Source organism: Macaca nemestrina, chromosome 2, assembly GCF_043159975.1.
Source record: "Macaca nemestrina isolate mMacNem1 chromosome 2, mMacNem.hap1, whole genome shotgun sequence".
In the NCBI taxonomy this organism is placed as follows: domain Eukaryota; kingdom Metazoa; phylum Chordata; class Mammalia; order Primates; family Cercopithecidae; genus Macaca; species Macaca nemestrina.
The window spans coordinates 150,476,951-150,501,104 of NC_092126.1; the positions used below are offsets into that span (position 1 = coordinate 150,476,951).

General features: G+C 41.1%; 1 protein-coding gene across 4 annotated transcripts in view; it reads right to left on the bottom strand.

Moving 5' to 3' along the window:
- The window catches only part of LOC105477714 (vestigial like family member 4), a 162,066-nt gene that overhangs the window by 70,866 nt on the left and 67,046 nt on the right, over positions 1-24,154 (bottom strand). The window contains exon 1 of one of the 4 annotated variants that reach the window (XM_011734377.3): positions 14,596-15,644. The exons of the other annotated variants lie outside the window; for them this stretch is intronic. Within the exon in view, the coding sequence (XP_011732679.1) occupies positions 14,596-14,677 (82 nt within the window). The 5' untranslated portion in view covers positions 14,678-15,644. Of the gene's footprint in view, positions 1-14,595; positions 15,645-24,154 lie in introns of those variants that run through there. 4 annotated transcript variants of the gene reach the window in all.

Below are 24,154 nucleotides of genomic sequence, written 5' to 3' on the forward strand. Positions count from 1 at the left end.
GCCACTGCACTCCAGCCTGGGACACAGTGCAAGACTCCGTCTCAAAAAAAGAAAAAAGAAATCAATCTCACCGCTAATAACTTTAAATTTAAATATGAGATACTACTTGGGACCAAACAATTGCCAAAGAGTTTGGGGAAAGTATGCTGATTAGCATGCAGTACAACAGGCACTTCCATAATCCATTAAGACCTTTCAAATATAGGAAATACCCTTAATGACCAACTACAGAGAGGTGTTTGCATAAATGATGCCACAGCTTTAGGAATAATAAGCAGACATCAATGATTTTTTTGTAGAATTTCAAAACCACAGCCAATTTTCACAATACTGAACAAAATAAAATTCAGAATATAAAATTTTAAGCACACTATGATTTTGGTTGTGTTAAATTATATATACTCAGGACAAAAGACTGAAATCAATAGTGCAATACGGTTTTTTCTGGGGTGTGGCCAATCTTTTCCTATTCTTTATACATGTCTGTGTTTTTAAAATTTTCTACAATTCTCTATATTTCTTTGGTATTCAAAAAGAAAAGCAGACAGTAAGAAGAGACATTCTTCCCAAAACACGTAGATTAAAAAAAAAAAAAGGGTTAAGGTGCAATTCCTGCCTATAAAATCTTCCAGGCAAAGTTTCATAAAACGAGGTTGGGCTACACCTTGAAAGATACATAGAATCCACATAGCTGGGGCGGGGCTTGGGGGTTCATGCCTGTAAACCCAGCACTTTGGGAGGCAGAGGTGGGTGGTTCACCTGAGATCAGGAGTTCAAGACCAGCCTGGCCAACACAGTGAAACTAAAAATACAAAAAATTAGCCGGGTGTGGTGGCACGCGCCTGTAATCCCACCTACTCAGGAGGCTGAGGTAGGAGAATCACTTGAACATGGGAGGCAGAGGCGGAGGTTGCAGTGAGCTGAGATCGCTGCACTCTAGCCTGGGCTACAGAGCGAGACCTGTCTCAAAAAAAAAAAAAAAAAAAATCCACAAAGCTGGAAAGGAGTAGAAAGGGCATTCCAAATGGGAGAAAAACTAAAAGAATCTAAAGAGGGAATGGTTGGCAAACCAGAAGATAAATCAAATTGGAGCTAAGAGAGCTTAATCCTTGAGCTTTATTTTAACAGGCCAGTGGTTGGATGAATCACTACCAAATAAGAAATAAAGCAAAGCTACGCTAAGCTAAAGGAAAGTGTTCTCAAAAAAGAGTCTTCTGTGCCACGTTGGTGTTTTTTCACATCCCTCAATCTGGCTGCCTGCTGGTTTCCATGGCTTAGATTTACCCATTTGGAAAAACAACCCCTCCCCTGACAATACCAAAATCACTACCTCTGCCATGAAATTAGGCAAGAAATATACATACTCCAACCTCTAATTTAGACGATAAACTTGCCAAAAGTACGGAATATATCTTTTTTTCACATAGTACCAATCAACAGTGTCATGATAGGCATTCCCGTAAGTAATGAATTACAAGTTAACAATGAGCAACACCTTAATACTGTCCATAAATCCCCACCAGAACTGAAACTTTAAAAGCTGGCAATATCAATTATTGGTAAAGATGTAGAGTTCCTGGCCAGGCGTGGTGGCTCATATCTGTAACCCCAGCACTTTGGGAGGCCGAGGCAGGTGGATCACCTGAAGTCAGGAGTTCGAGACCAGCCTGTCCAACATCGTGTGACCCCACCTCTACTAAAAATACAAAAAAATTAGCCGGGCGTGGTGGCGGGCGCCTGTAATCCCAGCTACTGGGGAGGGTGAGAGAGGAGAATCACTTGAACCCAGGAGGCGGAGGTTGCAGTGAGCCGAGATCACACCACTACACTCCAGTCTGGGCAACAAGAGTGAAACTCCATCTCAAAAATAAAAAATAAATAAATAAAGATGTAGAGTTCCTGAAATGCTTATACACTGCTGGTAGAAGAGTAAGATGTTATAACCACTTTGGAAAACAGTTGTGCAGTTTCTTAAAAAGTTAAACATACCCAATAATCCAGCAATTCTACTCCTAAGTATTTACCCAAAAGAAATGACCACATACGTCTACAAAAAGCTTGCATAAAAATATTCAGAGACTATACAACGAAGTGTACATCTTAAAATGGTTAAAATAATACGTTTTATGTTATATATATACTTGACCACAATAAAAAATTCTGAGCAACTTCATTCATTACAGTTCAAAACCGGAAACTCAAAACATCATCCATCAAGTTTAGAAGAGATAAGCAAATTGTGGTATACTCGTAAGACGACAATGCCAAAGAACAAACTACTCCAGCAGCATGCATGAATCTCAGAAACAGTATGTTTGGCACAAGAAGCTGGATCCAAATTACTTTATATGACGTTCAAGACCAGGCCAACCTAATCTATGACTACAGAAGCCAAAACATTGGTTCTCTTTGGGGGATGTGCGTAATGACTGGTAAGGAAGCTCGAGGAGACTCAGGGGTGATAAGAATGTTCTCCCTCTTGATCTGGGTAGTCAGCCCAAATCAAAAAGATTGTTAACAATAAATACAGAATAATGGAGGCCACAGTTTAGACAGCCTAAGGCCAACCACTCATAACCAAAACTTAAGTCATCCTGATTTCCCCAAACACTAAACCTAAATATAAAAGAAACACAAATCTGAGTTTTTGTCCTTATCAGTAGATAAGGACAAAAATAAGGTTTGATAAGGATCAAACCCATCAGCTAACAACAAATCAGCTTGAACAGCTGTCTGACTTCAGGATATATACATAACAGCCATTCACAAAAAAGGTCAAATCATTCCTCCTTTATGCTCTAAACTGCACTGTAACTGCTGTAAAACCGAGACTGTGACATTTTTGGGTTTGAGATCTCCCAGTCCATGAACTCTCCTCTTGTACGTATGGGAAACACTTAAAAATCTAACTTGATCTAATTTTATGTTTGACAAAACATAGGGGAAAAAATTCATGAAGCTATACCCTTAGGAGTTCATCATAATTAATTATGCCTCAACAAAAATAAAGGAAGAAAGAAAACAGAACAGGTGGAAAACCCCAGTCCATTATCCCAGTTAAGCCCAAGGTTTGCATTTTATCTAGCCCTCGCTAAGTACTCCACTATCATGAGGTCAGAGCTCACAATCAGAAATCCCCCTTGGAGTGCTGTAGTGTCTGTCCTATTCAGGGCAGCATTAGGTCTGACCGGTTTATTTTCAGAACATACAACTAATCCATCAATTTCTTAAGCCTTTTAAAATTCACTGAACTTGGCCGGGCGCAGTGGCTCACACCTGTCATCCCAGCACTTTGGGCAGGCAGATCGCCTGAGGTCAGGAGTTCAAGACCAGTCCAGACAACACAGTGAAACCCCGTCTTACTAAAAATACAAAAATCAGCCGTATGTGGTGGCACACACCTGTAGTCCTAGCTACTTGGGAGGCTGAGGCAGGAGAATGGCTTGAACCCAGGAGGCGGAGGTTGCAATGAGCTGAGATCGTGCCACTGCACTCCAGCCTGGGTGACAGAGCAACACTCTGTCTCAAAAATAAATAAATAAAAATAAAATTCACTGAATTTAAAAATTTTGCATATATTTCATTCCTATTAAGACCCAAGACGAACCATTTAATCTTTCTTTTTAAAAAAGGCTAATAATACTTGAATAAATGCTAGTTCCCAGTATAGTGACAGATACAATGGAGTGAGGCAGTCCGACTCTCCGGCCATAGTTAACAGACCAAGGAAAAAAAAATCCCACACTCCTAAGATTCCAAAGAAATTTTCTACAGGTTTCCTTAATGTACTTTAAAATCCTTCACAAGACCATGGGGAAAATAAATCATCCTCTCAAATTTATACTCTGAAGTTTGAAAATAAAAGCAGTTCCTTTTCATGTTTGGATATAGTCACTCTGAACAGTAAATCAGCTAACAGACATCAACCTGGCATAAGACTCTTCATAACCTGTAATTATCTTCTTTATTTACCTGTTGCTCATCTGTCTCCCCTGCTGAAACATACACTCCATAAAGTCAGGGATCTTGCTGTCTGTTTTGCTAGCAGCCATATCCCCAGCATATAAAACAGTTCCTGGCACATAATGGGTATTAAATATTTTCCCATCAGTGATCAGTTCATTTAGCAGACTGTCCAAAGTCAAGTAACCAGAAAGCAAGATGAACAAGGGCAGCTCTCTGTAATCAAGCAGCCAACTTCAAAAGTTTTCCTACAGAAGCTAAGTCCTAAAGATTTTTTCTTTCTCTCTTCCCCTCTTACTAATATTCCTCCTTCTTCCAGCTATCTTTCCTGCCTCTAAGAACAGTATTCTAAGAATTAAGAAACTCACTTGTAGCACCAACTAGCTGAGTATCCTTGGGCTAGTCACACAATTGCAATGTTTATCTTTAGTGAAAAGACACTGGAGTAGATTCATTCATAAGGAGACAACACTTGCCTGGTGTGAAGAACGAGGAGTTGCAAGACAAAATCCTAGCCCTCCCAGAAATTAGAGTAAGCCAGAGGAGGGAGGTAACACAGCAAGATAAATTCCATGGCAGAAATATGCCAGCATGCCATGAAAATACAAATACCTAATCCCTCCAAGAAGGCAGAGGAGGGCAGGGAGCGGTGGCTCGTGCCTGTAATCCCAGTACTTTGGGAGGCCGGGGCGGGCAGATCACGAGGTCAAGAGATCGGGACCATCCTGGCCAACACGGTGAAACCCCATCTCTGCTAAAAATACAAAAAATTAGCTGGGCGTGGTGGCAAGCACCTGTAGTCCCAGCGACTCAGGAGGCTGAGGCAGGAGAATCGCTTGAACCTGGGAGGCAGAGGTTGCAGTGAGCCGAGATCACACCACTGCATTCCAGCCTGGTAACGGAGCAAGACACTGTCTAAAAAAAAAAAAAGAAGAAGAAAAGAAGGCAGAGGAGAGGAGGGTCACTTTCCAGAAGAAGCCCTTGCCCTTGAGGGACTAACAGAAGCCACGAGAAAGGAGCAGGGAGATTTCAGATAGAGGCAGAAAGGCTTACTCGCAGGAAGCAGTTTCACGTTATGTGGACTGCAGGGTGTGAGGGAACATGGAAAGTAAGGCTGAAGAGGTAAGCAATGATTTTCTGGTAGTATTACAGATGCAAACCTAGAAGGAGATGAGATTAGAGGCAGAGAGCAGTTTAGAGATTATTTTAGCAATTAAGAGGAAAACTAACGGAGACCTAGTAAGAGACGAGTTCCTAGGACCTCTTCAACCTATTCTACCCTTTGCCCCTAGGTGACCACGTTCACCCAAAGCTTCAAGTATTCTCTATCCAATATCTCCAGCAGCAGCCTCTCCTGAGCTCTAGAACTAGATACCCAACTTTCTAATCTTTCTCTCTTCTTCGAAATCTCAAAGAGCCTTCAAACTCAACACAGCCGAAGCTAAGCCTATGATCTCACCCCAGAACCTAGTCCTCTTCCTGTGTTTCCTGTCTCTGCAGATGGCAGCACCACCCATCCGCTTGTACAAGCTGGAAGCCTGGGAGGCACCCTTAGTGTCTCCTATGTCCTCTCCCTCATCCGCTGTTCAATCCATCACCAAGCCCTGCCAGGCTCCTCCCTAAGGATCTCATACATCTATCCACTGCTCTCCTCTGTGGCCACTGCCAGAATTTGGCTTGCCCCTATCTCTTGCCTAAGCCAGTGCAACAGGTTCACATCCTCTCCTATTACTGTTTCATCTCTTATTCCCTTCCAGTCCATTCTCAAACTGCGACAAAAGTTTGTTTTTAGTGCTCATCAGCCTGCATCACCCTTTTATGCCCGCCTACTCACCCCCAGGAGCTCCATCAAGCCCCTGTTGATTGGCGTTGCTCACCATATGCTGTGTTGCCCAGGCCAGAGTGCGGTGGAGTGATCTCGGCTCACTGCAACCTCCACCTCCCCGGGTTCAAGTGCCTTAGCCTCCCGAGCATCTGGGATTACAGGCGCGCACCAGCATGCTCGACTAATTTTTATATTTTTAGTAGAGGCGGGGTTTCACCACATTGGCCAGGCTAGTCTCAAACTCCTGAGCTCAGCAATCTGCCTGCCTCAGTCTCCCAAAGTGCTGGGATTACAGGCATGAGCAACCACCCCTGGCCAGGACTCAGTATTTGAGCAAAGGGAGGCAAGAATTTAAGAATCTGGAAAAAGTCAGTACTGCATGGCATAAAGAGATTAAGGTAAAGACTAAAAAAGATTGAACTTGCCACTAGGATATCATTTATGACCGTGTCTGAAACAAATTCAAATGAGTTGTCGGAGCAGAAATTAGAGGACAGCAGATTAAGAAGGAAAGGGCAGAAAGGGAGCAGAGGTGAGTTGGCCTTCTTCCAATAACGTGGATGGCAAAGACCATACAGTCTAACGGCTGGAACAAACACAAGATTTAGGGAAGGGTTTGTTTTTGTTTTAAAGTTGGGAGAGACTTGTATAGGAGCACATGATGAAGAGAAAGAAGCAGGAGAGGAAGAGGAGGGTATCAGAACAGAAAGAGATCTGTGAGCACCAACAGAACAAACTGCCTTCATTGCCCCTGAAGGAAGGAACATGAACGGTGATGAATTCAGAAGAGCTTCCAGGCAGGGAAGCAACATGTGGTTCTTTTAGTTTCTCCTTAAAGGAGATGTAGCGCGGATTCTTCCACCTCTACAAGAAGGTCCTCTCCTACTCACTCTCTCTTTATTGGACAAAATATAGAACCAAATACTATATGTACTGTATCAAACACCAAGAGCGCAATGCTTGATGTCCACTGTGAGTTCTGGAACTTTACCTTGTCCCCTACCAGTATCAGCCCTCTTTTATTGGTACAAAGCCTCTAATAGAAAAAAGCCTCCCAGCCTGGTCTCCAGAAACTGGTGGTAACTGCTCAGAATTTTGAATTCAGCAGAGCTGTGCTAGAAAACTGCACATAAGGTTTATACTGAGAATGTCAGCTATTTTCCATTCCCTTTACCCTCTACTCAGTAGAACTTAAAGCCTGGCACAGCTGCTATTACATATTCTTTAAAAAGTGAACCAGATCATTCTCATGGGTGATTTTAAGCATTAGCAAAGAGGTCATAACTTTTCAGCAGGAAAATAAAACAAAGGTTCTTTCTGGGGTCAGCCAATAGCTTATCGGTGGCTCATAAGAAAAACAATAGTTTAAAAAGACTTGCCTAGTAAGAATGGAAGAAAATGGGAAAATAAAAAAAAAACAAAACGGCTGACATTAAACTAAAATTTTACATTAATCTCTTGTCACTTTAATAGTAGTGTGCCACATAATGGAAGATGCGTTTATTTTCAAAGGGGAAAATGTCCAGAAACTTGCACTCATCACTCTGTTAACTGTTATCAGGGAAGAAGTATAGAGTCTTCCAGCTGGATTATGGGTAGTGTAAACAATTTTGCTAAATTGCTTGGCAGAGCACATCTGCATCAAACCATTAAAGTCTGGAATTCACTCTATTAAAATCAAATCATTAGCCAGGAAGAATTAACAGTCAACTATTTTCATGCAAAACAGATATAAAATAAAAATCAAGAGCAATACATGAGTAATTCTTTTTCATTCACAATTTTAGATGGTGCATAATGCAGAGTATTGTTTCAGAAATGTGCTGCTCTGTAACAGCCATCTCTATACAATATAGGGTACTGTTTGGATACTGGAGCAATTTAAGCTTTTTCTATGTATCCAAAAGTCCCTGGATTAAGATCCAAAGAAACCTGGCTCAGCAACAAAGTTGACTTGTAACACGTCTCAGCCTTTAAGCAAATTGCTTATTAATGCAGAAAGAAAGTCGCTGTTCAGACCCTAAGTAAGCTATCTATCTCCAGAAGTGTCCCCCATGTTGCATTCTCCAAAACTGTGCAGAATTTTCTCCTAATTTTCCATTACACCATGGATGATGGGAGGGCTTCAACAGGTGGTGAAGAATGTGAACAAAATACTAACTGAAAAAAAAAAGTTCTTCCCAAAGTATCACCAACTCTGTTTAATAAACAGTGGAGCTGCAGATGAATGAGAAAGGAGGCTGGGACATTTATTATCTGTATATAATGTCTGTATATCCCACAGCCAAGAGTTCTCACACTCGAAGATATACTGGCTTCACATGGAAAAAAAAAAAACCTCTCAGGATGTGTGTACTACTTTAAAAGATCTCACAAAAAAAGATACAAAAGAAGGCATACAGGAATCCCATTATACAGGGTTAAAAAAAAAAAAAAAAAGCTAGAATTTGTTTAGAATTATACACATGGTAGTAAAGGTATAAAGAAAAGCAAGGTACAATTGTGGTGATCTCTTGGGGTTGGGAGGGATCTGATCAAAAGATAATACCTGTGAAGGGGCAATTTATTATTTCTTGACCTGGCCATAGTCACCCGGTTGTTCATTTTTCTAAACATAGAAAACACGTCTTTATGCACTTTTCTGTATGTATATTTCGTTATAAAACATGATGAGAGATCGATCCCTAATACATTCCTTAGTAGAGTATAGGCATTCCATAAATGTTTAATAACAGAATGGATTTGGGATAACAAAATGGTACTAGTACTAAGTTTTCTGTAATCACTTGCTAAATATATTTCAGTTTGTCATGTTTACAGACTTTGCATACAAAAGAGTGAAATGTTAAGAGTTTGGAAAGACCCTATGCATAGCAACACATTAAAGAGGACTTTTAATAGGTTTTCTATTTTATTTAGAGTAAATAAACATTCTTTCAACTAGTCATGATTTACACTGATAGGATTAAAACATGTTCTATACATACCTTGAAATTAAAACAATCTACAGAATTAAAAAAAAAATGCAAAAAAAAGGCAAGACAGCAAAGCAACGTGACAAAAATAATTCCTTCGAACTTACAGAACATGTAACATTCAGAAAGGAAAAAAGAGAGCAAATGAAGCAAGCAATATCATTTTCAGGCCCTGCTTTTAAAAATAAGCAGTCATGGTTAGGATTTTGTTGAGAAGTCAGGGGGTGGAAAATGACACATGAGTTCATTAAAAAATAAAAGATGGAGAGAAACCTGTTTTGGACTACAAATGTGCTGCAGAGTAAGTCTTAAAAAATAGTTGCCATGAGCTTAAATGTGCAATAATAAATACCACTAAATAGAAACCGCCACTGAATAAACGTCAGATACTTTGAGATGACAAAGATCGCCAGAAACATTCCCTGGTCCAACTGTTTTTATATATTTGTGTACATGCATAAGTGCTAAATCTGGATCTAATTTCTTCCTGAAAAAAAATCCAGTTTTCTGCAACATCCTCACAGGGAGAACTAAACTATACTGAGAAGTCTGGAATCTCCTCACTTGCCAAGGAGGATTGCTTTCTATCTTTACCGCATGTTTTAAAAAATCTTCACAGCAACACATCCAGGCACCCTAGGAATACAAGGCCACGCAGACAATAGGGAAGGAAGGAAGGAGGGAGGAAGACAAACCTGGCCTCCAGAAGGAGCCAAGTGTAGGCTCCAAGAGAGAAACAGCCAAGTACAATAATCTTTCAAGAAGGGGGTTGAGAAACAAGGGTGGGAGCTGGAAGGAAGGAGGGTATAATCACCTTACTTCACAAACTGTAATTAGGAGAAAGACACCAGCCACGCCAGCTCTCTCGCAGAGCTCCTGGGCTCACCTGGGCATGTTTTACTACTCAAGCTCCTCCTAGTTTCTTTCTCTCTGTCTCCCTCTTCCTCCCTAGCCCCCACCCACCCCCACTGCCTACCCTTTCCTGCAAGTAAAAAGCTAAAGTAAAATGATTTTCCACAGCAAAACAGTTACAGATGTTCTACCTCAGAACACATCCCAGATCAAGAGCTCGTCACTTGATATGCAGGGCTGGGGACCAGGAGAGGGTATGAAATGGCCCTGTGCTGTGGCCTTTTCACCTACCCAAGCCTCCTAAGTTTCCTGATGCCTGAGCTCATTAGACAAAGAACAATGAAGCCAGGACTCCACTCAACCACTGGTGGTTAGACTGGCGGAAAACAAAAGATCACAGGTCTCCCTGAACTCAGCAACTCTCCAATGTGCCTCTTCCCTTCCATTCCAGAAAATTAATTTAAAAGTTGCCTGTGATGAAACAAGGAGTAACTGTGTCTAAAACAATGAACCGTTCTAAAACGTGAAGTTGGAATAATTCGCTCTTAAGCTTTGAGAGGATCACAGATGCAATGTATTCCTACTTTCTCCCAATATAAATCACGCTATTAAATTAAAAGGAGAGAATTCTTCCACCAAATTACACACTAATGGCTCTTAACCCATAATTAAAGTATCGCTACCAGCAGTGTAAAGCCCCAGCCAGCCAGGGCACGTTTGGCAAGCCCAGGTCTCAGCCCCAGGGATGATGTCAGTGCAGCAACAGCCATCTTGAGGAAAGCCCGTAGTCTAACCTGTCCCTATCCCTGTCCCTGCTCCCTGGGGACTGGCTCTGGGGCTGGCATCCACGGAGGCCTCCTCCTCTGCACAGGCAGACAAAAGGAAATCAAGACCAGTGCCAGAGCAGCACAAAGAGCACCTTCCAGCGAGGCTGGTCACTCAGAGGTGTCTCATCTACCCTTTCCCCAACATCACAACAGCCTGGGAATTTGGACCAGCAACTGGCTTCAGAGCAAGGAGAAGCGGGAGAGGCTCGACTGTGCACTGTAATCCAGGGTGTTATCCCCGTGTTAGGCCGTGAGGGCACCCAGGACAGGGCATGACCCTAACATCATGGAGCTAATGAGGAGATAAGACATGAAATAAGCCGGGCGCAGTGGCTCACGCCTGTAATCCTACCACTTTGGGAGGCCAAGGCGGGCAGATCACCTGAGGTCAGGAGTTTGAGACCAGCCTGGCCAACATGGTGAAACCCCGTCTCTACTAAAAATACAAAAATTATCTGGTCATGGTGCAGGGCACCTGTAATCCCAGCTACTAGGGAGGCTGAGGCAGGAGAATCACTAGAACCTGGGAGGCAGAGGTTGCAGTGAGTGGAGATGGCGCCACTGCACTCTAGTCTAGGCAACAGAGCAAGACTCTGTCTCAAAAAAAAAAGACATGAAATAATTCTGGAGAGGCAGTACGGCATAGGAGATTCATAGAAGAGTCAAAACTCAATTCAATCCTGCCACAAACTTTCTAAATAAACTAAATAAACTTTCTGAAAAAGAGTTTACCTCTCTGAGCCTCACTTTCCTTGGCGAAAACAAGGCAAAGGTATTAGATGATGTCTGAGGCCCTGGATAGCTCTGCAATAATTAGATAATTAGAGAATACAAGGCAGTATATAATCAAGTGTTAAATTATACAGTAGCAACTACAGCTGCCATTGAGAGATTGCGCTGATTTTTTTTGAGTCAGTCTTCATTCTAAGCCACTTCCTGAGAGCCCACTCAGACCCTGTGCTAGGATTCAGGGATGCAACTGTCACCAAGAGAGAATGCTTTGCCTTCATGAGGCTTTCGCCAGTTCAGCAAGGTGTTCTCAGGTGTTCAGAGGAGGGGAAAAAAATGAGGGCTGGGGTTGGCCTATGACCTTTTCATGGAGACAGAGGCAAAACTGGGCTTCAAGTGGGTATCATTTGAGCATTCAGTGGGGTGATGAATGATGCAGTGGTTAATTGCTGAGTATGGTAGTAATAAGCCATGAGGTTCTGAACACATTAGCACAAGCACAGTTCTGCTAATCTGCTCATCATTAGTGAAGGTAATTAGTTAGCTCCCAGAAGTTAGCTAGACTTCGATTCTTCCGGCCCTCTGCCTAACTTCTCCTTCTCCCACCCGAAACCTGCTAATTGTGGTTACTTTTTCCCTTTATTCTCTTTTCAATTATTCTTGCAGACAACTATGGTGGAGGGCAGGAGCCAGGAAGCAGTTACCAAGGAGGGAGTCTACATCTAAGCAATATGGAGTCAGTCAGGAAGGAAGACCTTGTATGCTTTATTGGTAAACAGCTAAAAAGATCTATTTGCGTATTAAGTCACAAGAGAGATTTAAGAAAGATGGCACAAGCTGAGGGCAGTGGCTCACACCTGTAATTCCAGCACTTTGGGAGGCTGAGGCGGGCGGATCACCTGAGGTCAGGAGTTCGAAACCAGCCTGGCCAACATGGTGAAACCCATCTCTACTAAAAATACAAAAATGGGCCGGGCGTGGTGGCAGGCACCTGTAATCCCAGCTACTCAGGAGGCTGAGGCAGGAGAACCACTTGAACCCGGGAGGCAGAGGTTGCAGTGAGCTGAGATCGCGCCATTGCACGCCAGCTTGGGGCACAAAAGTAAGACTTCGTCTCAAAAAAAAAAACAAAAAACCCAGAGACACATGGTTTAGTTTTGAGTAGAGCTGTGTCTCATACAACTAAGGAACATGGTATAATTTAGCTGGTAAGAATAATTAACCATCCGCATCTTAATTTTTAAAACTAAAATGTCAAAAAATTAATTTGTCCCTTATTCTTAAGGGGCATAAAACTTGACTGTGCCCTAAATGAAATCAAATGTTGCCTACCAACAGTACATTCCATTTTCCAAACAACTTCCCTGGAATGCTGGGGAGCTGATACGTTTAAAACGAATATTCTCCAAGTCCAAGTGTTGGATTTAAAAGAACCATAATCTTTCCAACGTTTCTTACGAAAAAATCCCCTGTATGATTTATGCCCATCTTCAAAACACCCTCTGGAGTTCAGACCAGATGTGTGCAGTGTTTACACTGAGAAAACCACTAGGACATCAACAATTCACTATAAACACCACTCAAATTTTGCTGTGCTTTCCTTCATTTCCTCTGTATTTATTCTGGTGTTAAAATAATGTTAACTCTCATAATAAGGAAAATAGGAGCAGATGTTTAAACCAAACAGACTTTAGTCCATTATCCCATATAGCTACTCAACTTTCAAAATCAAAGTTTCTTCCTCCCAAATACCGAGGGAGAAGAGAAGAGAAGAGAAGAGGGCAGAGCACTCTAGTTTCCTGTGTGTTGCGTGCTACACAACAACTCGTCCTGGGCTGGCTGTCCATAAGCTGGTCCTCACCAATCGGAGACAGGAAAAATTAATCTGGTATCTGGTATCAATTTCCCTACAATCTTATATTTCTCTCTTAGGCCATTATGTTTTGTTTTTAAAATATCATATTACTTGTTGGCAAAGACAATACAACAGAAATTGCCTCAAAAGTTTCTCTTTCTTGTTGGGGGAAGTGGGGGATGGTTAAAAAAAAACAACAAAAACAAAACCCTGACTGCAATGTGTGAATGTCACAGGAAACAAGCCCAGCAATGGCTGCTTATGGCTTTCTAAAGTCGTCTACCTTTTTAAAGTGAGCTCAGAAGCAAGATGTTACTTAATACATCAGATGCAAAGAAAGCAATTCACTAAAATTCTCATAGCAAGAACTAGTAGGAGTAAAGAAAAACAAATACCCTTTTTAAGAAACGTTAAATATGAGATCCTTATCCATAGAGTTTTAAAAAACAACACGAATGAGGGTTGTTTTTTTCCTTGAAGGGGAAAAATATTCTTGAAAGGGTAAGTTTTCAACTGATTAGGAAACAGGCCTGAAGTTTTTAGACTAAAAATTACAAGTGAATTACCCTCCCAAGTTTTTGTAACTGTTTTCTTTTTCAAGAGAAATGTCCCGTGTATCATTGGAGAAAAAATGGAGAAAGAGAAGAGTCCCGGATGTGTGTGTGGTTACAACAAAAAATACACTTCCTGCCAGGCCGAACTCCCCCGGAGATGCCTCTCGGCGGCAGACCCAGGCCATTGCCACTTTTTCAAATCGCACGTAGAGGATGTTCCAACCGCTTAAGAAATAGATTTTTCTCTTACTGCTACCAGAGACAGCTTGAAATACAAGACAGTGGGGGAAGCACCTCGCGGGCAGTAGGAGGTAATAAATTAGAATTGAGCGCGGCTTTCTCTTTTTCAGGGCAGGCTGGGGGTCGGGGTGTTGTGTAATCGCTCCCACAGGGAGCAGAGCGCGAGGAACACCCCCCAATGTCAGCGCTCCCCGGGCTGCACAGGAAGCGCCAGCGAGACAAAGAGCCGGCCTGTGCTCGCTGACACGGTGCCCTTCCAGCCCCACGCGGGAGAGCGACATTCTCCGCTGTTTGGGACACTCACTCGCGAGCACAGAAACTCGCTGTAACTTTGGCTCCCCCTCCGTGAGCTGCAGGGCGCTGTGGCCCACAACGGGGTACAGTAGACGGTGCAATCCTTACCAGCCCCTCCCCCAAACAGAGGCTCAACTTTTACCGGCGTCCTACAAGTCCTTCCCCTAAAGACAACATTAACGGAAATCAAAAAGACATACATTTTAAAGAGTTAAAAATGTAAGGCGCGAGTACGTTGCAAGCATAAAACAAACTTTGAAGGGTTTCTACTTCACCGCCTCCCCGTCCAGCCCCCTCCACCGCCCCCCGCAGCCCGAGATTCGAACACACTCGGTGCCGAACCGAATCTAAGAAACGCCGGCCTTTCAAGCGCCCTACAGCCCCGAGAAGGACAGCAGGGCTTAGAAGGCAGGCACCCAGCACACTGAGGAGGAGTGGCCGGGAAGAGCAACGGGCAGTAATTCTACAGCAGGACATCTACCTTCATAGCACAGAATGCCGATATTGTTGTTCATCTTGTCCAAGTACTGATAGTTCAACAGGTCCATCTTCATAAATAGCATTTATTGGGCTAGCAAAGAAAACCAGCTCTTTGCTTTCGCCCCAAAAGAGTTAAGTTTCAAAAATGAATCCTGGCTCTTCAACTTCACAAAGGCAGAGGCCCAGCCTCAGACTATGAAAACAAAGTATGCAAAAGTTTAAAAAAAAAAAAAAACCCAGGCACAAAAAATCGAGCTCACACGAAACCCTTCAAGGGCTTACTGGTAGACGGTGTATGTACTGTATCCCCGATCGAGTATGAAAAGAGCGTTTCAGAAGTCCTTACAAGTCCTTCCTGGAAATGGAAAAGAGTGAAAAAGAGAAACGCGCAGCCCGTTTCCTAGGACAAAGCGGCGCCGGCCCCGCTCACAGCCCGCTGCAAGCCGGCAGCGCTGACATGCGGGCTATGCTTGGCATGACTCCTATGCGGCCGCTTCCTCTTCCCGCAGGAGGCCGAGCATGCTCACTGCGCCGCGCGGCAGAGGCAGGGAGGGCTTCTACACAGGATCAGCCTCTCAATGTAGCAAGTGTTGGAAAGAAAGAGAAAGGGGAGGGGGAGAGACTCTAGAGACGGGGCCTTGGCAGAGTGGCTCTTGACAGGAAGCAGCCCGGCCGCTGCAAAACCGTAGGAGGAAAAAAGAAAACCCAGGAAGTTTCTTTTTCAGGAGCTGAGTACAAAGTAAAAAATTCATCATGGAAGCAAACTTCCATGGAATGCAACTTTCGTGAAATTTCACGTTGGGGCTTCAGAAACCCGAAGTGCTAGTGATGCATAAGCCATATATATACAGTTTCTTTGTTTCTTTTAAAGATTGTTTTATAAAGTCCATTTACACTTTAGCTGGATATTTAAATTTCTTATGTTAACGTTACATATAACTTTTTCCATAATCCCCATAACAACTGAGATGGACAGGGCAGGGAGGGTATCACCCTTTCACAGCAGAGGAAACTGAGGTTCAGATGGATTAAATGACTGGCCTACAGCCCCCAAAATAGTTGACAGAACTACTTTTAAAGTGTTTTTTCCCTCCTAATGTTATAACTTTATTTAAAAAAAACAAAAAAACGAGGGGGCTGGGTGCAGTGGTTCACACCTGTAATCCCAGTCGAAGCAGGCAGATCACTTGAGGTCAGGAGTTCGAGACCAGCCTGGCCAGCATGGTGAAACCCCGTCTCTGCTAAAAATACAAAAATTAGCCTGGCGTAGTAGTGCGCACCTGTAATCCCAGCTACTCAGGAGGCTGAGGTGGGAGAATTGTTTGAACCTGGGAGGAGGAGGATGCAGTGAGCCAAGATCGTGCCACGGCACTCCAGCCTGGGCAACGGTGTGAGACAAGGAGGGGAGAAGAGGTGGAAGAGTGTTTAAGCAAATAAGGCTATAATATCAAAAACTGAAAATGTACTTCAAATTATAGAAGGAAAGGGTAAAATTATTTTCATTTGGCATGTATGACACCCACCTGTGTATAAGAAGCTAGTGGCATGCGGCTGTACTATTTGCTATTGTTAGGACAAGGGGCTTAAACTTTCATTACCCAGTGCCTAGCACAACCAAGTTTAGGTGCCCAGAAACTGTTTACTTAATGAGTGAACCACTGAATGTTCAGTTTTCAGCACATGAAGAATATGTTAACAAAATAGAAAAAAAAACTCTAAACGTTTGAATGAATATTCTAAAAATATATTTTCAATATTCTAAAATAATATTTGAATAAATAATTTGAAGGAGTTATATGTTAAAAATCCAGCAATAGTTGCATTGGATTTATTAGGCGTACTCATGGCAAGGTGTTCTAATGAAATCCTACTTGGGAGTCCGGATGCGGTGGCTCATGCCTGTAATCCCAGCACTTTGGGAGGCTCAGACCGGCAGATTGCTTGAGGTCAGGAGTTTGAGAACAGCCTGGCCAACATGGTGAAACCCTGTCTCTACTAAAAATACAAAAATTAGCCAGGCGTAGTGACATGTGCCTGTAATCCCAGCTACTCGGGAGGCTGAGGCAGGAGAATTGTTTGAACCAGGGAGGCAGAGGCTGCAGTGAGCCAAGATTGTGCCACTGCACTCCAGCCTGGGTGACAGAACAAGACTCCGTCTCAAAAAAAAAAAAAAAAACTTATTTGGAAATTCATATGACATCCAAATACTGTTGCCGTCATTGCTCCAACAGTAATCACTGGGGTGACATCAGGGGAAGTAAGTAAAAGGGGAATCAAGATTTCACAAGCTTTCATTTATAAGAATATTTATTGATGCTATATTACATGTAATATGCTATAGTGAAAGATATGTATCCTATCAATTGTAATTAAAATACTTAATGGTATTTGGTGGGGAGGGTTTAAGAAAACTTAAAACTCATAACATCCAGTATACACAAGATCATTGCACTGAAAACAAACAATATCAGGTATCAGATATAAATTCAACTGATAGTTTTGGAGTACTCTTACTGTGCTATGTTTTTACATAAATTCTCAATCAGAAAACTTTATCCATCATTAGAATATCCCACATGGGAGAGAGGTGACTGCACATTAGAACCGGGGGGAGCTTTTAAAAATCTTGATGCTGAGGTTGCAACCCAAACTCATCTGAGGGGGTGGGAACCAGCAGCATTAGCTTCTAAAGTCCCAGGTGATTCCAATATGCAGTCAAGGTTGAGAACCATTGCTTTCATCTGGGAAGGAAAAAAAAACAAAACCCTGCCTTAAGATATTTTGTTTTATTCACTTATTTTGACATGAAGAGGTTTTTTTTTTTAATAGTGATTTAAGCACATGATTCAAACAATACCATTGTAGAAAATGAATCAAATATTTGGTAACTTCCCTTTAGTGACTCAGCATCATTTACAATAGCAGTTCTCAGGCTCCAGGTGGCAACCATTTTCATGGACACTGTCTCACAGCTCTACCTTGACTGTTGTAATATTCCCAGCCAACAGCCACCACGTCTTTCCCGCTGATCCGGGAGGCTAGCACGGTGCTACCCAAGTGTGATCCAGAGGGGTTCGAGCACCAGGTGTTCCTAGTCCCCAAAAGCTAGATACAGAAACTAAGAATGAACATTTAAAACTTCTATAGCAATTTGACAGACTAATTTTATGTCTCTCTAATCTTAATATTAAAGCAATTAGAGGGCTGTAGTTTTCAGTTATTTTCTAATTATTGCATTACATTTTATAAACTATCAGTCTGCAACAAAGTCTTGGGGGAAAATAAAACAAACCTGGTTTCACAGAGAAGCTTGTGCTCCAGAGGGGCCAGCTACAATAGCCAGCCTCTGCAGGCTGGGAGCGCCTCCTGGACCGACTCTAGGCCTTTCCATCCCAGCCCCTGACAACTTTCACCTTAGTTTCAAGCACACTGGATGACCTGCAGTTAGTTATTCCACAAATCACATCAGTTCGCTTCTCAGTGTGCAAGACGCCTCTTCTTTCCCAGCCTGTCTGCTCAGCAAACATCCTCTCTTCCTTGAGACTTGTCAGAAAGCCCCTCCTGTCCTGTGAAACCTCCCTGGGACCCTGTCCTACCATCTCCTCACACGCTACTCCAAGCTATCCTTTTACAGGATAAGTAGTCCTTATCCAAAATACCTGGACCATAAGTGTTTGGGATTTCAGACCTTCTTGGTTTTTGGAATATTTGCATTATACTTACCAGTTGAGCATCTCTAATCAGACTTTTAAAGTCTGAAATCTGAAATTCTCCAATATGAGAGTTTCACTTGAATGTTGTACCAGCACTCAAAACTGTGCGGATTTTGGAGCATTTTTCATTTCAGATTTTTGGATTAGGATGCTCAACCCGCACCTTGTATGTGCTTCGTTCCTAGCCAAGTCCAGACCTTCGGAGCAAGGACTATGCCTTCCTCACCTTTTCAAGGTCAATCTGGCAGAAGCCTGGCACGTGGTAGGCCATCAATAAATACCAGCTGAATAAAATCAAACATCTAAAAGGCAGATTCTTCATTTCCCCATCGCTACTTCCAGCACACACTGGATTATCTTACTCGATGTCATTAGGTGGCTGTCAGCATCTCTTGGAGACCACAGGTCATTGCCTTTAAGAAACACCATGTAGATTCTGATTGTACTTCAGGGTACAATCAACTCATCCATTAAAAAAAAAAAAAAACCCAAATACTAAAAAATATCAATCCTTCTCAGATTCATTCATAGGCTAATATATTTATAATTAAAGTACCAACAGGATAGTTTTGTAGGGAATTGGAAATATGGGTCTAAATTTTATCCACACACACAAATGAGATGGGAAAAGCTATTTCTTTTTTTAAGAATGAATACGTTTGATCTACCAAATATTTAAAACATAAAGCAAAGAACATTTTTGGAGTGTTACTGGGTACAGACTAGGTAGGAACAGACAGATACTGTGTATATAGGAATCAGAAATCCAGGTCAATGGGGGAAGAAGTGGATTACAAAACAAGCATTACTGAGAAAAGAACCCAAATAGCACTTTGCCTTATACTGTACATCAAAATAAATCCCAAATGTTTTAAAGATTATTTAGATGCTTTTAAAGTAGGGTTTTTGCTGCAAAAACTTACAAAACTATAAGGATATGTTCACACTATCTGATGTGGAATAGGAAAACATTTGCTAAGCCAGAAATAAAATTTTTAATCAAAGACAGAAGCCACCAAGGAAATTGTAGAATTTGATTTAGTATACAGATTTTATGCTTTTATACATCTAAAAACACCAAAACCAAGTAGGGGCAAAAACACGAAACAGAAGAATATATTTGTATCATATATTACAGTGAAGGATAAATGTTCTTGGTATATAAAGAACATTTAAAAATAGAGCAAAGGAAAAAAACTGAAAAACCACTTCATCTGAATAAACATTTTTTGAGTAAAGAGCATGAGAAACGAATGGCCAACACATTTTTGAACAACTATTCAACCTTACTAATAATCAAAGAAATATAAATTTTAAGAAATTAAGTGATTTTCCATCTGCCAATTTAACAAAAAGACTTTTTCAATCTTATTTCTTGCTGGGGCAACAGGATGCCGTTGGAACCTTTGCTCACTGCTAATGCAGCATAAACACATAACGCCTGCCTATAAAGCAGGCTGACACACACTGGACTGTTTTATGAAAAAATGTCCTCGCCTTTGTCCTTGCATTGGACTCCACTTCTAGACTTCTGTCTTAAAAAAATAGTAAGATTTGAAGAGTTTCATAAAAATGCTTATCATACTGCTGTGAGTAAAATGAAAACCTGAAAACCTAAAGTCCAAAAACAATAAGATGCATTAAAACTGTGGCTTATCGATGACAGAATATTAGGCGGCCATTACAACACCTTCAATAATCTATAATGACATGAGGAAATGCTATGCTATATACTGTGTGATAGTACTACATTTGTTAACTGAAAACAATAAAAATGGGATATAAAACTAATTCACATTATTCACCAACTGTGCTAATGTATTTATGAGTACATACATATATATAGAAAAAAGTATACATTAAAAAGACTGGAAAGTATTCCAAAATGTTAACAGTGCCCATCTTTGAATGGTGGGCATTTTTTACATTTTCCTGAATTTCTAACTAGCCTACAAATAGTTTATTCTTCCTATAATGAAGGTGCGGATAAGGAAAGTTCTTGATTTTTAAAAAGCAGCAACACAATAATATTCCCTGGTGAGACATAAGCAATGGATATGTATATCTTATTATAGCTTACATATCTCATGATACCTCCTTTTGATTGGAGTTTAACAAGTTAATAAGAATCCAAACATTTCTTTACAACTTTGGAAGATTCAGAGATGTTTAAGATGGGGTATCTGTCTCAAAGAGCAAAGTCGACTGAGACAGCTCTAAACTTGCAGAGCTTATAGACTTGTGCAGGTGCTTTTTATCTTCTATTGTTTACTAATTATACCATATGTCAGTACCAATTCCCCCAAACTAGACCATAAGCTTCTAGAGGGAAGGAAAGCTAAGCCTCAGTCCTTAGTGTGAAACTCCCCAACAGCACATAATAAGTGCTCAACTTGGTTTGGTTTGGTTTGGTTTGATTCAGTTTTTTGAAACAGGGTCTCCCTCTGTTGCCCAGGCTAGAGTGCAGTGGCTCAATCACAGCTCACTGCAGCCTTGACTTCCCAGGCTCAAGTGATCCTCCACCTCAGTGGGACCACAGGTGCATGCCACCGTATCCAGCTAATTTTTTTTTTAAATCATTTTTTGTAGAGACAGTTTCTCGTTATGTTGCCCGGGCTGGTCTTGAACTCCTGGCCTCAAGCCATCCACCCGCCTCGGCCTCCCAAAGTGCTGGGATTACTGGCGTGAGCCACCACGCCTGGCCCAATAAGTGCTTTATAAATGTTAATTACGGTTGTGTCTCAGCATCTTTGTGGAATAATGGCAATATGACGATAAAAGAAAGCCCAGGCTAATTACTAGGCTGATCTGTTTAATTTGCTAGAGATTTGACTACCACTTTAGAATGGATCACCAAAACTGCGAGCTGCGTAATAAAAGCCAAATAATCTTCTATTTAATATCAGCCTGGGGAAAGAAAAGCCAAATGATCAAAATCACTCCCCAGACATTTATTTAAAATAAAATGCTTTCATTTGAGCACCTGAAGAGTGGGGAAAGTTTCAATGTTAAGTCTAACATAACATCTCCAAATATCACACTAGAAAATATGAGTAACCCTACTGCGCTATTTGGTTTCGCCACTGGATTCAGTTGCGCTCTTCCTCCCAGGGTTTCAAGTAAGTTGGATATTTAGTTAATGCTTTCATTTTAAAGTGCTTTTTTCCTCTTCTTACTACATGTAGAAACACACACACACACTTTAACCTGATATAAATAATATTCAAAACAGACCTTACTAATAACAAGAAAATAAGTTTGACTATTCCTTGAGCTAAAGCATCAGTTAAACAATAAGTTGGAGATGCAAAAAAGATCAGAGGATCTCTAGGTCCATCGCAATTTACCGGCACATTCCTCAGTATACTAAGAACAGTAATGATGATGACGATGATGGTGGTGTTTGTAAAACACTACATTGGTCAACATATTTTGCTTCGTAATCTACTTATCTTAATTACTAAGATAAGGTTGTAAGAAGGAAAGCATAGAAAAGGGTTTAAGGGGCCGGGCGTGGTGGCTCACACCTGTAATCCCAACACTTTGAGAGGGCCGGTGGGATGGATCACCAGAGGTCAGGAGTTCGGGACTAGCCTGACTAACATAGTGAAACCCCATCTCTACCAAATACAAAAAAATTAGCCAGGTGTGGTGGCAGGTGCCTATAATCCCAGCTACTTGGGAGGCTAAGGCAGGAGAACTGCTTGAACCCGGGAGGCGGAGGTTGTATTGAGCCAAGATTGCGCCATCGCACTCCAGTCTGAGCAATAGAGCGAGACTCCGACTCAAAAAAAACAAGAAAAAAGAAAAGTGTTTAAGGTAAAACCTAGCATTTAGTGGTAAAAAAGATGACTTAAGAAACTAAACTTTCTTTTCTTTTAAACACTGTTTAGAATGCAAATTCCTTAAAGGCCTAGCTGAATTACCCCCCCTAAGAACCATTAGCTAGGATTAATCTCTTCATCCGGCATTATTTTAGGTTTATTCTACACTTCTTCCTAAAACAAAACAGACTATGAGACAGTTTCTGTGTCGGTCCCGTACCATATTATAAAGACTGCTTTGTACACAGTAGGTCAACAGCTAAGCTGCTGAATTAAAGAAGAAACCAAAACAAAACAAACTTCAAATGCCTTAAATATCAATGACGTACAGTACCTGGGAGTAGCTGACTTAAAAAAAAAAAAAAAAAAAAAACCGACATAAACCAAATATCTAATAAGCTCCCTTTGTTGTTACTTTCTTATAAGTGAAGAATTCCTAAATATATCATAAAATAGTGTTTATACAACTTGGGGTTGCTCAAGGATGATTTTTTAAAAGGACAGTATTTTGTGGAATTTTTCACAAAAGCAAGTATGATTAAACTATGTCTTAGATTTTATTATTGATAAAATACTACCATTTGTAAGTTAAAACACACTCAACTTCTATTAAGTAGCGACTGATCATTCTCTGTAATAAGATTTTAACACATTTATGCACTTTTCAAAAACTTTAAATGGTGCTTCAGATCAAATTTAAATTTTCAATACAACGGCACCCTCTAGAGGTGAACTTTAAATTACAAAGACCATTTTGAAAAAGCAAACTGCAGAATTTGTGCTATTTCTTGCCTGATGTGCATTATATTTCAAATACAAAAATAAATCTTATTTTATTTAATATTAAAAGTCATAGAAAATATCTTTTAACAAATAGTTTAATTCTTACTAAACTCTGCAAAAGTTAAAACAAAATACAAAACCAATTAAATTGATATCAAATGATTAAATAGGAAATATGCCTTTAACATAAATTTAACATTAATAATCCTAAAAAGTGCAGACTGGGAATGGTGTTTTTTGCTTTTTTTGTTTTTTTGACATAGTCTCACTCTGTGGTCCAGGCTGGAGTGCAGTGGCACGATGTCTGCTCACCGCAACTTCTGCCCCCCAGGTTCAAGCAATTCTCCTGCCTCAGCCTCCAAAGTAGCTGGGATAACAGGCACGTGCCACCACGCCTGGGTAATTTTTGTATTTTTAGTAGAGACAGAGTTTCACCATGTTGGCCAGGTTGGTCTAGAACTCCTGACCTCAAGTGATCTGCCCACCTCAGCCTCCCAAAGTGCTAGGATTACAGGATAAGGATGGTGTTTTAAATAAATCAGTGTGAAGGAAGGGAATTAGATTAGCGTCCCCAAGAAAAGAGAAATCTCTTGCAAAACACTTTAACTTGTTAGTTTTACAACTACTGTCTTATATGTTTGACAATACAAATATTTTCTTGCAAACATACATGATTAATGATTTTCACTACTACAACCAATTTAGGTTCAGTAAGTCCCATTCAAAGAACATTCACAACTAAAACCCTATTCTGATATTCACTGTGTAGCAAATCATAATTATCCATAGATGTATTCCTGCAAGATTGACTAGAACTGACTTCCATGGAAAAGTACGAGAAGAACTGGAGAAAATGTCCCAAATATTCAACATTTGAAAGGCTAAGTTTGCTGCTAACCCCAATGTGTGACGCAACTTCATTTCACAGGTCAGTCTGACTGTGCAGTGCTTCACTCATTATGCAGCGCGCTAAGCACCTCCAGAGCCATCCTTCCAACCAGTTAGGGTGCCGTCCAAGAAAGACAAACCATGGCTGTTATTTTAATAGGGAGAATTTTAACGTACCCCACCTCCACCCATTTCCTCTTCCAGTAACTACCCCCATAGGGTAACTTACTATCCAAACCTTTAAGAACGTAGATCGGATTGATCGCTTTATAGAAAGAGAATCGTATGGTAGCTACTCTTGTGGCTGGATTCCTTCACTCCACATTGTTTATGAGTGGTAGCATTATTTTTA